This window comes from Aspergillus foveolatus (assembly GCF_047715535.1).
Source record: "Aspergillus foveolatus strain CBS 279.81 unplaced genomic scaffold BDW70scaffold_79, whole genome shotgun sequence".
Lineage (NCBI taxonomy): Eukaryota > Fungi > Ascomycota > Eurotiomycetes > Eurotiales > Aspergillaceae > Aspergillus > Aspergillus foveolatus.
In genome coordinates, this window is record NW_027396143.1 from 21470 (window position 1) to 33803 (window position 12334).

Sequence of the window (12334 nt, forward strand, 5' to 3'; positions counted from 1 at the left end):
AGGTCCCGTATGCAGTCGCGATGCCCCCACAGCTATGAGCCCTATATATTAAAACAGCATTATAAGGCGCCATTTTGACCACGTCTTCTTGCCATTTGAGGATGGTTTAGGCGAAGTTTAATGTCTTCAACATTATTTGCCTGGTTGTGAACACTTTATTCGCCAGTATTTGCTGACACGCCCTATCTCAGCTCAAGCACAGAGAGTCGGCCATTTGATGCAAGTATGATTGTGCCCGATGCAGCACAAGAACCTCGTGCTGAATCAAGGGTCTCTGCCTTCTGAAAATGCTCCACAATCATAGCAAAACGACGCCACGCGACATAGGCCATAACCTGTTCCGCTTAGCGGGTGTGCCCACGGCACACATCTCTCTTCCGCATCCTTGTGCTCCATTCCTCCAAGTAATGGGTTGCTCATTGGAGGGTAATTCTTGGACCTGGAACCACAGCCGGGGACGCCCCATACGAGGTAACATTTGTAGAGTATGCAAGAATCCTCCCTACGCCGGCCGAGATGGGAGATGATGCCACCGGCGACCCATACAGAACGTCCGATTGGCGAGCACACTTCTATACATAGCACGGTCAGCAGCTGTGTCCTTGGTAGAATTTGATTGAATGCCAACATTGGCTTTCCGGCAAAACCTCTCGTACTAGCTTTATGAAGGACTTCATGAGCCTTCCCTGATCCGTGGTACAGGCAGCCAAGAGCAAGGTGGGCTAAGGAAACTTCCGCATTACGCTCTTCGTTGGCTTTTGGCAAGTCCAATCTCGCCCGCAGTCCGTATCTTCAAAAGAGTCCAGCTGATGATATGCCCGAGTTAAGCACCATGCGTCAACTTTCTGGACTTTAGCATCACTTAGCTGAGCTGCACCTGCCCTAAATAGCTTCACCGTAGCATGGGAGTTCGTATCTATCAATAGAACAAGCTTGGATGTACACGGAAATAGATATATCGTGGGCAAAGGGTCTCCGTCCGCATCAAGTTATGTGACCGAGTTTGCCCAACTTCCGCGCCATATATCTCGACTATACCCCAAGAAAGCATCTGATGATCTGCCTACCTCTTCCCTTATTAGTCCCTGAATCATCTTCTATGCTCCCGAGCAGAAATCGACATGAACGGAACTTCTGACTTCTGCGCCATCATCGATGACTCTTGGAGAGTCCACGCCCGGTCCTGTCGAGGCGGGTTCGACTTCACACTTCTCTTTGAGGAATTGGCCCTATGTATCCTGCCAATCGCCTTTGTCACTACCTTATCCCCCATTCGGATATACACTCTCTTGCAGACCGACAGTAAAGCTGGATCGTCAAAACGACCAATATTAAAAACGGTATGTGCTCAAACAACATCTCCTTTCTCTTTTAAACGCTGACTAACGTGCCACGCGATTCAGTCAGGATGGCTTCTCTGGGGTGCCTTGCAATTCTTGCAGGCAATTATATGGGCCCTACCAAACGCCCGAAAGACTCGAGCTTCGATTGCTGCCGGCTTGCTCATGGGATGCGGATCGCTCATTCTGTGTGTTTTGTCATACGTGGAGCATACCCGCAACGTTCGGCCATCACTCTTGCTCGAGCTCTATCTGTTGGTCACCCTGCTCTTCGACGTCACACGGACGAGGACTCTCTGGTTACGCGATGATGATGACTACAACAAGCTCATGGCAGTCATTGCCAGCTTTGCCGTTGGAGTCAAGGTTGTGCTTGTTGTGCTTGAAGGCTGGCAGAAGAGAGCTATCCTGAAAGACAAGTACCGGACCTACCCTCCAGAGTCGCTCGCGGGACTCGCCAACCGTGCGTTCTTCTGGTGGCTTAACCCCCTTTTCTTCAATGGATATTTCAAACTCCTTCGAGTGGAGGATCTGTATCCCCTCGATAAGAGACTGGAGTCAGCACGATTGCGTGAGTTACTCGTCGGACGATGGACCAAAGGTACTTGAGATATCTAATTCAGATCTGTCGTTGAGTGCTAACAGACGTTGCAGAAAATCGGACAGGCAAAGCCTCCCTTCTGAGTGTTGTTTTCAAGGCATTCAAGTGGTCAATTCTTGCAGTGGTGCCTCCGAGGTTGTGTCTGATTGGATTGACGTTCTGTCAGCCACTTCTTCTCCACAGAGCAATGGAACTCTCTGCAGAGAAGGTGACGATCGAGTCAACACATGTTGGATACGGCCTCATTGGTGCTTACGTCTTGGTATATGTCGGAATGGCGGTATGTCGAGAAGGCAAGCTTCCTTTACTCTAGACTGAGGGCTAATTGTGATAAAACCCAGATCATGATGAGTCAACAGCAGCATCTCACGTACCGTGCAATCACTATGGTCCGCGGCGCAGTCGTATCCTTGATCTATAAGAAAGCCAGCATGCTCACAATCAAAGATGCTGATCCGGCTGCATCTATGACCCTCATGAGCGCAGACATCGAGAGAATCGTCCAAGGGTGGCAAACAATGCATGAAATATGGGCAAATGCCACTGAGATTGCACTCGCAATTATTCTATTGGAGAAACAACTTGGTATCGCCTGTGCGGTACCCGTGGGCGTGTCCATCTGTATGTTCCTCTGCACGTCCAGTAGACGCCTTGAACCAAGCTGTATACTAATCTGATTGTCCATCGCTAGTCGCCCTTGTGTGTTCTTTAGTTGCAATGTCTGGCGTCATGGCGAGGCAAGCCAAGTGGCTAGAAGCGATTGAGCGGCGCATCTCTTCGACTGCTGCCATGCTTGCGTCGATCAAGGGTGCTAAACTGCTTGGCCTCAAGCCGTCCCTCATGGCGTCAATTCAGGACTTACGGTTGCAGGAACTTACCATTTCTAAAGCCTTCCGAAAGCTTTTAGTATGGAACATGGCATTTGGTGAGTAATGCCCCGAGGAATCGGCTGTTCGTTCTAGCGCATTCTTGCTAACTTGTGCCACCAGCCTGGATGACTCGCATCTTCGCACCCATTGTGTCTTTTGCTGCGTATGTTGCCATCTCAGAAAACGCAGGGCGCGGGTCCTCGCTCGACATCAATATGGTTTACACATCACTTTCGCTATTCGCTCTCCTGGCGGACCCATTCTTGTCCCTGGTCATGGCGCTCATGGGGTTCCTTGGCTCAATTGGTTCTTTCGCACGAATCCAGGAATTCCTCAACAGGGAGACTTATCAGGGAAATCCCAATACCTCCCACTGGAGCTCTGTCACCAGCCTATCCACGTACAAGGAGCGTCATCTTTCATCCGATACGTCTAGCACGCTGGGGGTCCAAGAAAATGAGACAACAGTTGAGATGAAATTTGCCCTCCCGTTTCTTGACACTCTCATGGTGGAGGGTGCAAGCTTTGGATGGGATCCCAAAGCAGACCCACTTCTGCAGGATATAACATTGACGTTCCCCGGTCGAAGTTTCTCCATGATTGTCGGTCCCTCCGGGTCTGGTAAGTCAACACTACTGAAGGCCCTGCTTGGGGAGGTCCCGCGTCTTCAGGGTAAGGTGAAGGTCTCGTGCGATAGCATTGCATACTGCGACCAAACGCCTTGGCATATGAATGGTACGATTCGGGAAAGCATTATTGCTATGTCAGAGTTCGACCTGCTATGGTACACCACCGTCATTAAAGCATGTGCTTTAGAGCAAGACCTAGCGCAGTGGCCTCAAGGAGACCAGGCTGTCATTGGCAGTCGTGGTGTTGCCCTTAGTGGCGGACAAAGCCAGAGAATTGTACGTTTCCAGTGCTCAATTAGCCACCAAGGATAGATATACTGATAATACATCCTATATAGGCACTGGCGAGGGCGATATACGCCCGGAAGCGAATTTTGCTTCTCGATGATGTTTTCAGCGGTCTCGATGCAGCCACGGAGAATCACATTTTCTGCGGCCTGCTTGGAGTAACTGGACTCCTGCGGGAAGCTGGCACGACTGTTGTCCTCGCTTCATCATCTGTCAAGAGAGTCCCATACGCCGACCACATCGTTGTGCTAGATGAAGAAGGAAAACTGACGGAGTCTGGCTCATTTGGTGACCTGGCTGAGCAATCAGGATACGTCTCTAGTTTCTCTCTTCCGGCTCCGAACTGGGACTCCACCGGCGAGACGGAGTGTTTTCCCAAGCCAAAGCCCTCTCGCACAACGGTCCTGCCAGTAAAGAAGGCTGATTGGAGCGAGGAGAATGTGCACAAGCACACCGGCAGTCTTGCAACCTACCTATTCTACATCCGCGCCGTGGGCTGGATTCCAACGATAATCTTCCTCGCGGCCATCGCCGCATTCGTGTTCTGCATTTCCTTCCCAAGTAGGTTGGGCTTGTCCTGGTCCTAAGCGGTATTGCTAACGCAATCTTGCAGGTATCTGGTTGAAATGGTGGGTTGCTGCAGATGCCGCGGAACCTGGTGAGCATACGCAGCATTACGTCGGGATTTACTTCATGCTAGGCGGACTCGCTATGATTTGCTTGATCGTCAGCTGTTGGGAGGTTGTTGTGACATCAGTCCCCAAGTCCGGGGAAAGATTCCATGAAGCAATTTTGGATACTGTTCTAAGGTGCGTGCTTCCTGGATCTGGGTAAAGACAAACCTGACCCCACTAATCACTCCAATAGTGCTCCTATGCGATTCCTCTCGACTACAGACAGTGGATCCATTCTCAACCGGTTCAGCCAAGATTTGCAGCTCATCGATATGGAGCTTCCCATCGCTGCAATCAACGTCGTTGCCAGTGAGTATCCCCCTCGCCCTTGATCCTCTCAGAAAGCGAGGTAAACAAACCGGGCGCTTAAGACTGACATTGAGCGCATAGCACTATTCTTGTGCCTGGCACAAATGATCCTAGTCGGGGTCGCGTCTGTGTACGCGGCAATCGCATTTCCTGTAGTGCTGCTATCATTATATGCCATCCAAAAGGTGTATCTACGCACATCCCGCCAGCTCCGGCTGCTCGAAATCGAAGCCAAAGCGCCGCTCCTATCGCATTTTACGGACTGCTTGAGCGGACTAGTCACACTTCGAGCCTTCGGTTGGCAAGACGCAATGGAAGAGAGGAACCTGAAGATCCTTGACTACTCACAGCGTCCTTTCTATTCCATGTATTCTGCGCAGAGATGGCTAACCCTCACCCTGGATCTTGTTGTTGCGGGCATCGCCATTATTCTGATTATCCTTGCTGTAGCTTTGAGGGGCTCAATGAATGCCCCCTATGTTGGGATCGCCTTGTTCAACGTGATCCTTTTCAGTCAAACCGTCAAACTTCTGGTCCAATTCTGGACAAACATGGAAACACATATCGGCTCTGTTGTGCGAGTGAAGGACTTTACCGAGAATGTCGAAAGGGAAGATCTGCCATCAGAGAACAACCCAGTTCCACCCTTGTGGCCCAGTCAGGGCGCTATTGAATTCCACAACCTCTCCGCTTCATACGGGTAGGTAGAATTAGTAGTATTATACGAATTGTTGGGCTAACTGCATCTAGATCTTCGGAGTTGGTACTGAAGGACGTTTTTCTCGAAATCAAGCCAGGAGAGAAAGTCGGCATCTGTGGGAGGACAGGAAGGTAAGCTCAGTAAAGAAGAGGCCGGCTCGATCATCACAGGCTAACATGGAGGATAGTGGCAAAACCTCTCTGATGTTGAGCATCTTCCGCATGATCGAACTCAATGCCGGTACTATCATTATTGACGGACTTGATATCTCAACTATCCCGCGACAAGAAATCCGGGCCCGCCTGAACGGTGTTTCACAGGACGCCGTCTTCATCAAGGGCACCGTCCGACAGAATGCAGATCCCACAGGCGCAAGCTCAGATCGTGCAATCTGGGATTGCCTTAAAAGTGTCCAACTCTTGACCGTTGTGCAAGAGAAGGGCGGCCTAAGCGCGAACATCGACGATCTGCACCTGTCCCACGGGCAAAGACAGCTTTTCTGCCTCGTGCGCGCGATCCTCCACCCCAGCAAGATCCTTGTTCTGGACGAAGCGACTAGCAAGTAAGATCTTCTAGCCCATCTCCTTGAACGCCGTCCTGGGAATCACAGCAGACTAATGATCGTGCTACAGCGTCGACAACAAGACAGACGAGACAATGCAGCGTATCATTCGTGAGAAATTTTCCAACCACACTATTATCGCAGTTGCACACAAGTTAGACACAATCCTTGATTATGACAAGGTTGTGGTTTTGGATTCCGGTCGGGTTATAGAGTGCGAGGATCCGTACACACTGTTGACGCGCGATTCGGCGTTCAGCAAGCTATACGCTAATTCCTTAGCTTCAGATGAGGAGCAGCCGAACTAGAGGCTGGCGTCCGAGGATCCTTTATTATTAGGATCATTATTTTTCTTTTTCTTTTTTTTTTTATGTACTTATGACAGATTCTGAATCAAAGGCCTGAATATGGTCCTTGAACGAAATCACTGGCAGCCTGCTTGATTCGGGTAAGGGGGAATGTTCAGAGCACTTATAATCACCATTACATTTACAAGGCACCGTACCAGATAGCAGTCCACTGCTAGTGCTCCTTATCAGCTATGAGGGTATTGCGGTCGCTGGATGGCTGGCCATCTCAGCTTCAGTGAACGCTTTTAGTGCCGGTACGTAACCCGCTATGCTTTACTCTACAAAGAAGAACAAAACAGGGCTAGTCTATCCATATCCTTACTAGCAGTAAGCCAGGAGAAGCTGATGCCTCTGACTCGAAGAGCGAACACGCCACCTGGCCAAACGCTCACGGCAGCGGCCCCAACTTGACATTACTGACCGACGCAGTTGGCCTCAGCCCCAACACCTCGCGCAACATATCGCTAGGCTACATTCGCTTCGAGCGCATGGATCTACTAGGCGAGAACATCGGCGTCTTCTACAAAGACGAGCTGCCCCGCCTCAAGGAGCCCATTGTCCGGCACGAAACAGCGTTTAGCGCAGAGGACATGAGCACGGCCGTGATAGACTTTCGACAGCTTACAGCGACGATAGTAGTACAGCACCGGAACGGCACGCCTTTCTAGCTGGAAAAGCATTTACATTCCCAGCCGCAAGACCGTCTACGCTGCACACTGGTGAAAGAACGTCTCGTCACTGCTGCTAGTTCCGCTATCACATCGGATAGCCTGGCAGGTTCTGGTGTTGTCCCTACTCTGATGCAGGTACAAAAAAATATCCCAAAGCCTGACGAGCGTCCTATGAAAAATAGATGGGTGGCGGTTGCAAGCTCAGAACAAAAACCGACACGAATGGCAAAGCTACCAGGGGATTTTGGGGCGGTTGAGATGAGTGATAGTCACCGGGTAAACGAACTCGATGGTACGGGTTGGTCATTACAGAGCTCACGAAATGCCTGACTTTCCTGGCTGGGCTTGGTAAGGCAGCTGATACATGTCAATCTTGTCTTGAGTTTCCTACACGATAGGTCGACGCATTCTTTGATATATGGTGTCAATTGTCGGTTGCCAACTGTGGTTCGAGCTCGACATGTTTTGTCCAATATCTGAAGGGATATTCACTAACCCTATTTCGCCAATGAAGGGATTCAACCAGTCCTGAGTCCTGTCGCCTTTGAGCCTGTTAAGTAGCTAGAGAAAACGCGCGAACGCACGAGGTATATAGGCCATGCTAGCTCATGATATAAAAGAGAATGGGTCACTCAATGTAAGTCACGTTATCTAGGGGAAAGCAAGAAGGGGCTGAAGGTAATCCCAGAAGGGAGGGCTTGGTATGCTTTACCAAGAGACAGCTAACGCATACAGAGGACAATACGCCCAGCACGGCTGGCCATTTCCTGGAAGAGGAATCGGCGGAGCAGTCTCCTATTACCCAGCTACATTGAAGTTGCTAGCGCATAGTGTGATAATGACATACGCGAAACGGCAAGCAAGATGGCATTGTCAATGGGGTTCAAACATTCTCCAAGAAACTAAGGACGAAGACCAGAACGAATGTGTCGGGCCGGGAGTGGTTTATAAGTAGGCACAGGAAGTTCGATAGTACACAACGGGAGCCGGCACTAAAACCCACACAACTCGGGGCTACGCCCATCACGAGTAAGGCTCACGGTGATGGCCGGCGTTGCTGAACAAGGGGCGAGCTTTTGGTTGATTTGGATCGCTGCGCTATCCATTCCACTACTTAGTATGCCCCAGCTTTAAACATCTCATATTTTAATCTGCCGAGGAGTTGTGCAACGCGTAGGCGAAATCGACATGAGGCTCCTCGGTCCGTCGGTTAGGGCTGCGGGCCCTGTCGATCTGCCTGCTGATCCCGTTGATAGCCACAGCACGGGCCGACCACAGGCATTCGCATCATCCGCCGTCTCCATGTTCATCGCAGAAACGATCAGACTCAATCATCCCGCAATGACATAACAAGTTCTGATGACGCTGCAAATGGTCAAACGATGTAGCGGCTGTTGTTCGGCAGAAGTATGGCAAGGGAAAGAGAACCACCAAAAACCCGACGCAGGTATGCATCCATTCGAACAGCCCTTGCGGCTCACAGTCCCTTGTGAAGACTAAATGCGTCATCAAGTTGTCATTAAATGAGCACAACAGCCCCGTAAGCTCTAGAAGCAAGGCAAGGGGACTTAGCAAAAAGGTTGGGTATTCTCAACGTGCCCAGACAAGTACTAACGGGGACTCAGGTTGACTCGAGATCAGTGCCGGAAATAGTATACGTCGAAGAATACAGAGTAATTCTCTATTTGTACTTAAGTGGTCTCAGCAAGACAGTGGCTTCATTTAGAGTATTGTTCATTAATTCTGTTACCAAGTTAATCAGGATACCTCCCGCTCCTAGATCAATACGAAGTTCCTCAACATGGACCATGGTCAGCACAGAATTCCTCAGCCCTAGTCTCTCCTCTCCACGTGGACAGCAGTCGGGACGTTGGAAGCCTTCATCTCGAATCCCCTCTCCTTCATGTCTGCAGTCGCAACCTCGCCAACATCCACGGCGCTATCTCCGTCAAAATACTTGGCAATTTCCTCCATCGGTGTGTAGCGAGTCTCAATAAGGAAGGTGTAGATCACAAAGACTTCAAATCCCAGGAACACGCAGTACACGATATAATACTTCCAGGCCAACGCCTCCAGCGCAATGGCATTTATATACTGGTTGAAGAAAAGCGCTCCAGTGACGCAAAAGTTCAGCCACGTAAAACCCTTTGCACGGAGACCATACGGGAGAATCTCCGTGGTGTACGTTGCCATGAGACCCGATCTATTTATTCCCAGATTAACCCTCTGACTGCACAGAACAACAGGGGAATCTAGCAGGACTTACTTGATATCGTAGAAGACGCCGTAGAGAAAGGTGAAGAAGACAAAGGCATATCCCAGCCCCTTATTCGGGGCAATTTCGTACCGCGCGGAGACAACTGTCCAGATATTGAACACGACACAGGTGCCGATCGTTGAGACCAGATACATCGGCCGTCTTCCTAACATCTCAATGAAGAAAGCAAAGACAAAGTTGGTAACTAAGCCCTCAGTCTTCATCCCTGCATTGATACCAAGCTGTGTCTGGGCATCTGTGATCCCGACACCATCCATGACATATTTGAGGTAGTACGAGATCAGTCCATTGCCACTCCACTGACTGAAGAGACCAAGAGCAGTGATAAGGTAAATCCTCTTGCGATTGCCTCGGGACCTGAAAAAGTCCACCCAGTCGGTATGGCCAATCTGCTTGTCCAATGCAATCGCGGCCTTGATTTCGGCGTACTCCAGCTGGACAAACTCATCGTTCTCATCGTCTTCCGCGTGAAATTTTACGAGGATGTCGAGTGCCTCGGGGTGCCTGTCCTTGTAGATCAGCCAACGGGGGCTTTCCGGCATCCACCACACTCCGATGACAATGACAATGGTGCAGATCGCTTGCAACAAGCTGGGAAGCCTCCAGGACCAGTCATTCTAAGCCCCATCAGTCACAACTTCAATGTCCCAGTGTGATCATAAGAAAACAGAAAATTTACCGGAATTTCGAGCGTCCCAAGCGTGACCCAGCTGGCTATGAAAGCGCCCGAGTGATATGAAGCACCGCTCAGAGTGACTAAGACCGCTCGGTCCTGAGGATGAGCAATCTCCGCGATCAGAAGGGGCGCACTTCCAAGCACAATGCAATCGCCAAAGCCGATCAGGATGCGGGCGGCCACGAACATGCCAAAATTCCTTGCTCCCGACTGCAAGCCAACCGCTAGCAGCATGATAAGACAGCCGACAACGAGACCAATTTTGCGGCCACGCCAGTCGATCAAATAGGGCACGAAAAAAAGCCCAATGAGAGACCCCAGACTCATGGAGGCATTGAAGAGGCCTAGGATAGCGCCGCGGGGATGGTTGAAGTACTCCTGCCAGTAGGAGAGTGTTTGGAGACCGTTCATCATGGACCCATCGAATCCATTTGCGGTGTTGGTAAGGATCAGAATGATAATGTAGATATAAAGCTTCCGCATATTTTTCCTTTTCCACCACGGAACGCGGGCAAACTCCCGATGTGCAAAGAAGAAGTGTCCTTTTGCAGGTTTCTTTGGCACGACCTTGCGAGTCTGCTCTGGGGGGCGCAGAGAGAACCTCATGGCGGCGCGTCTCTGGCCTCTTAATGAATATATTTCTTCGTGTGAATATTGCTAAAGGACAGTTGAGACGGAGGCTAACAGGCTGCAATTCACTAGAAATATCGTTCTTAAAGAACAACCTATATACACAGCGCTGGAGGCATTTAGGCTATACTCACACCCAAAACTAAGGATCGCACACTGCACTAACAACTAACCAACCCCATGGGGATTACCAAGTGGCAGTTCAGCCTATGGGTACGGGGAAGAGAAGAAGAGAAATTTAGGGAGCCTACCCCTGCGCATCTGGCGCGAAATTCGGCCTACAGTTCCGCCGGAAAATCGCCAGATAACGCTATAGTTTAAGTTTAGGAAGGCTGGGCGGCGTCAACAATCAGTATTTCAAGTCTTGGCCGCCAACTTATAGCCATAGGCATTTAGCCTGAACAAAGGTCTGGCCACTGCCCAGCCGAGGCACTGTGCAATCAGTGTCCTGCGCCCTTGTCCAGCTGATTTTCCAGGAGTTTGTTCGCGTCCGGTATCCTGTTACCCCGCCCTTCTGTAGAACTCTCTAATAGTATAACATCTGCCTCAGACCTTTCGCTACTACACAAGCCTTGTTTCTTTGAGAGTGGCCATCACTCCCTCTGTATCTAGACCGGCGTGCACATGCAGCTATCTGCATGAGATATCAGACAGCTATATCGTGGAGGGCAAGCCTAGTGTTCATTTTTGAAAGTAGACTTGTTAAAACAACCTGCAGAACTCACCCCAACCTGCCAAGAATCGGGTTGGGTTGGACCTTTGAATAACCATTGAATTCTGGATATTGGGCTAACCCCTGGCCCGGCGGCGCATCCTGCAATGAAGCGGGATCACCAAACGACGCAGCTCATCCTGAGATCTGTGCCTACAATGGCTCTCGCGTCCAGGCTGTCTCACTCGCGCCGTGACAGAGAGTCGCTAATGTTTATGGCACGATAAAGCCACCTGAATGTAGGGCTGTTGTTGGTCCCTCAGGCACTTTATTCTGTCTCAGCAGAAAAGAGACCCCAGCTGTTCACTCGCTCCCCAGCATGCGTCCAATCCTTCGTCATCACGTGGATTGCCATTGCATCCAGTATCTACAGCAAGGCCAGGCAATTCCTCACCAGCCCGGCGCTGGGAACTGCCGGTCCTCACATGAAGATATCCTGGGGCGCCGCCCTCCCGGCCTCGTGGTCAGCGCAGTACTAAACAGCCAAATAATAGCAATTACTGCTTCGTGCATATCAACGGGGTTGTGCCATTTCTTGATGACACTATTAGCCTCGTCGGTGCTCTTATCTGACCAGTGTTTACTAATATCATTCCGGCTCCAGGACTCTCTTCTTTCTGGCGGTGAAACCGGGTAAAGAGATTGAAGATGTCCCGCCGAGGCCATTACTGAGGTTGGTGGCGGTAAAACTGGCTCCTGCTGCTTTTAAAACGCATCAAGGTGGCTGGAGAGAGGTTCTGGTGCTGGCTGTTGCATGTGTTATGATCCTAGCTAGAGTACTCATTAATGTTGGTGTAGGTTATGGCACAGCTTGCGGTATTCGAGAATCGTATGTTACGGGAGTAGTCTCTGGGTGTTGATATGTGCCGATAACAGTAAACCCTTCATAATGTGCTTACTGCAACTCTTCTCTCATCTGTCAAATATTCGTTCTCAATGTGCGGGTCGTATTACAGTCTGGTGCCTAACTGGCGCATTATAACGCTCATAAAGGGATGCTTACAGCGTAGGCATGGTCACCTGTTCCTTCTGGCTACGTGATTAT

At 50.3% G+C, this 12334-nt stretch overlaps 2 protein-coding genes across 2 annotated transcripts; one reads left to right on the top strand and one right to left on the bottom strand.

Annotated features, from left to right (window-relative positions):
* Window positions 1–1005: 1005 nt before the first annotated feature.
* On the top strand, window positions 1006–6280 carry BDW70DRAFT_171569 (P-loop containing nucleoside triphosphate hydrolase protein; the record flags this gene model as incomplete). The annotated part of the gene is made up of 12 exons (XM_073743253.1): window positions 1006–1340; window positions 1404–1911; window positions 1986–2221; window positions 2283–2562; window positions 2633–2866; window positions 2931–3715; window positions 3778–4288; window positions 4341–4536; window positions 4595–4710; window positions 4792–5410; window positions 5538–5972; window positions 6043–6280. The coding sequence occupies exons 1-12, from the start codon at window positions 1122–1124 to the stop codon at window positions 6278–6280; spliced, it is 4377 nt and encodes a 1458-aa protein (XP_073591988.1). The 5' UTR covers window positions 1006–1121.
* A 2546-nt stretch (window positions 6281–8826) lies between these two features.
* BDW70DRAFT_171571 (putative hexose transporter) lies at window positions 8827–10553 on the bottom strand (the record flags this gene model as incomplete). The annotated part of the gene is made up of 3 exons (XM_073743254.1): window positions 8827–9196; window positions 9260–9888; window positions 9951–10553. 3 exons carry the CDS (start codon window positions 10551–10553, stop codon window positions 8827–8829), a joined length of 1602 nt encoding a protein of 533 aa, XP_073591989.1.
* Window positions 10554–12334: the final 1781 nt, after the last annotated feature.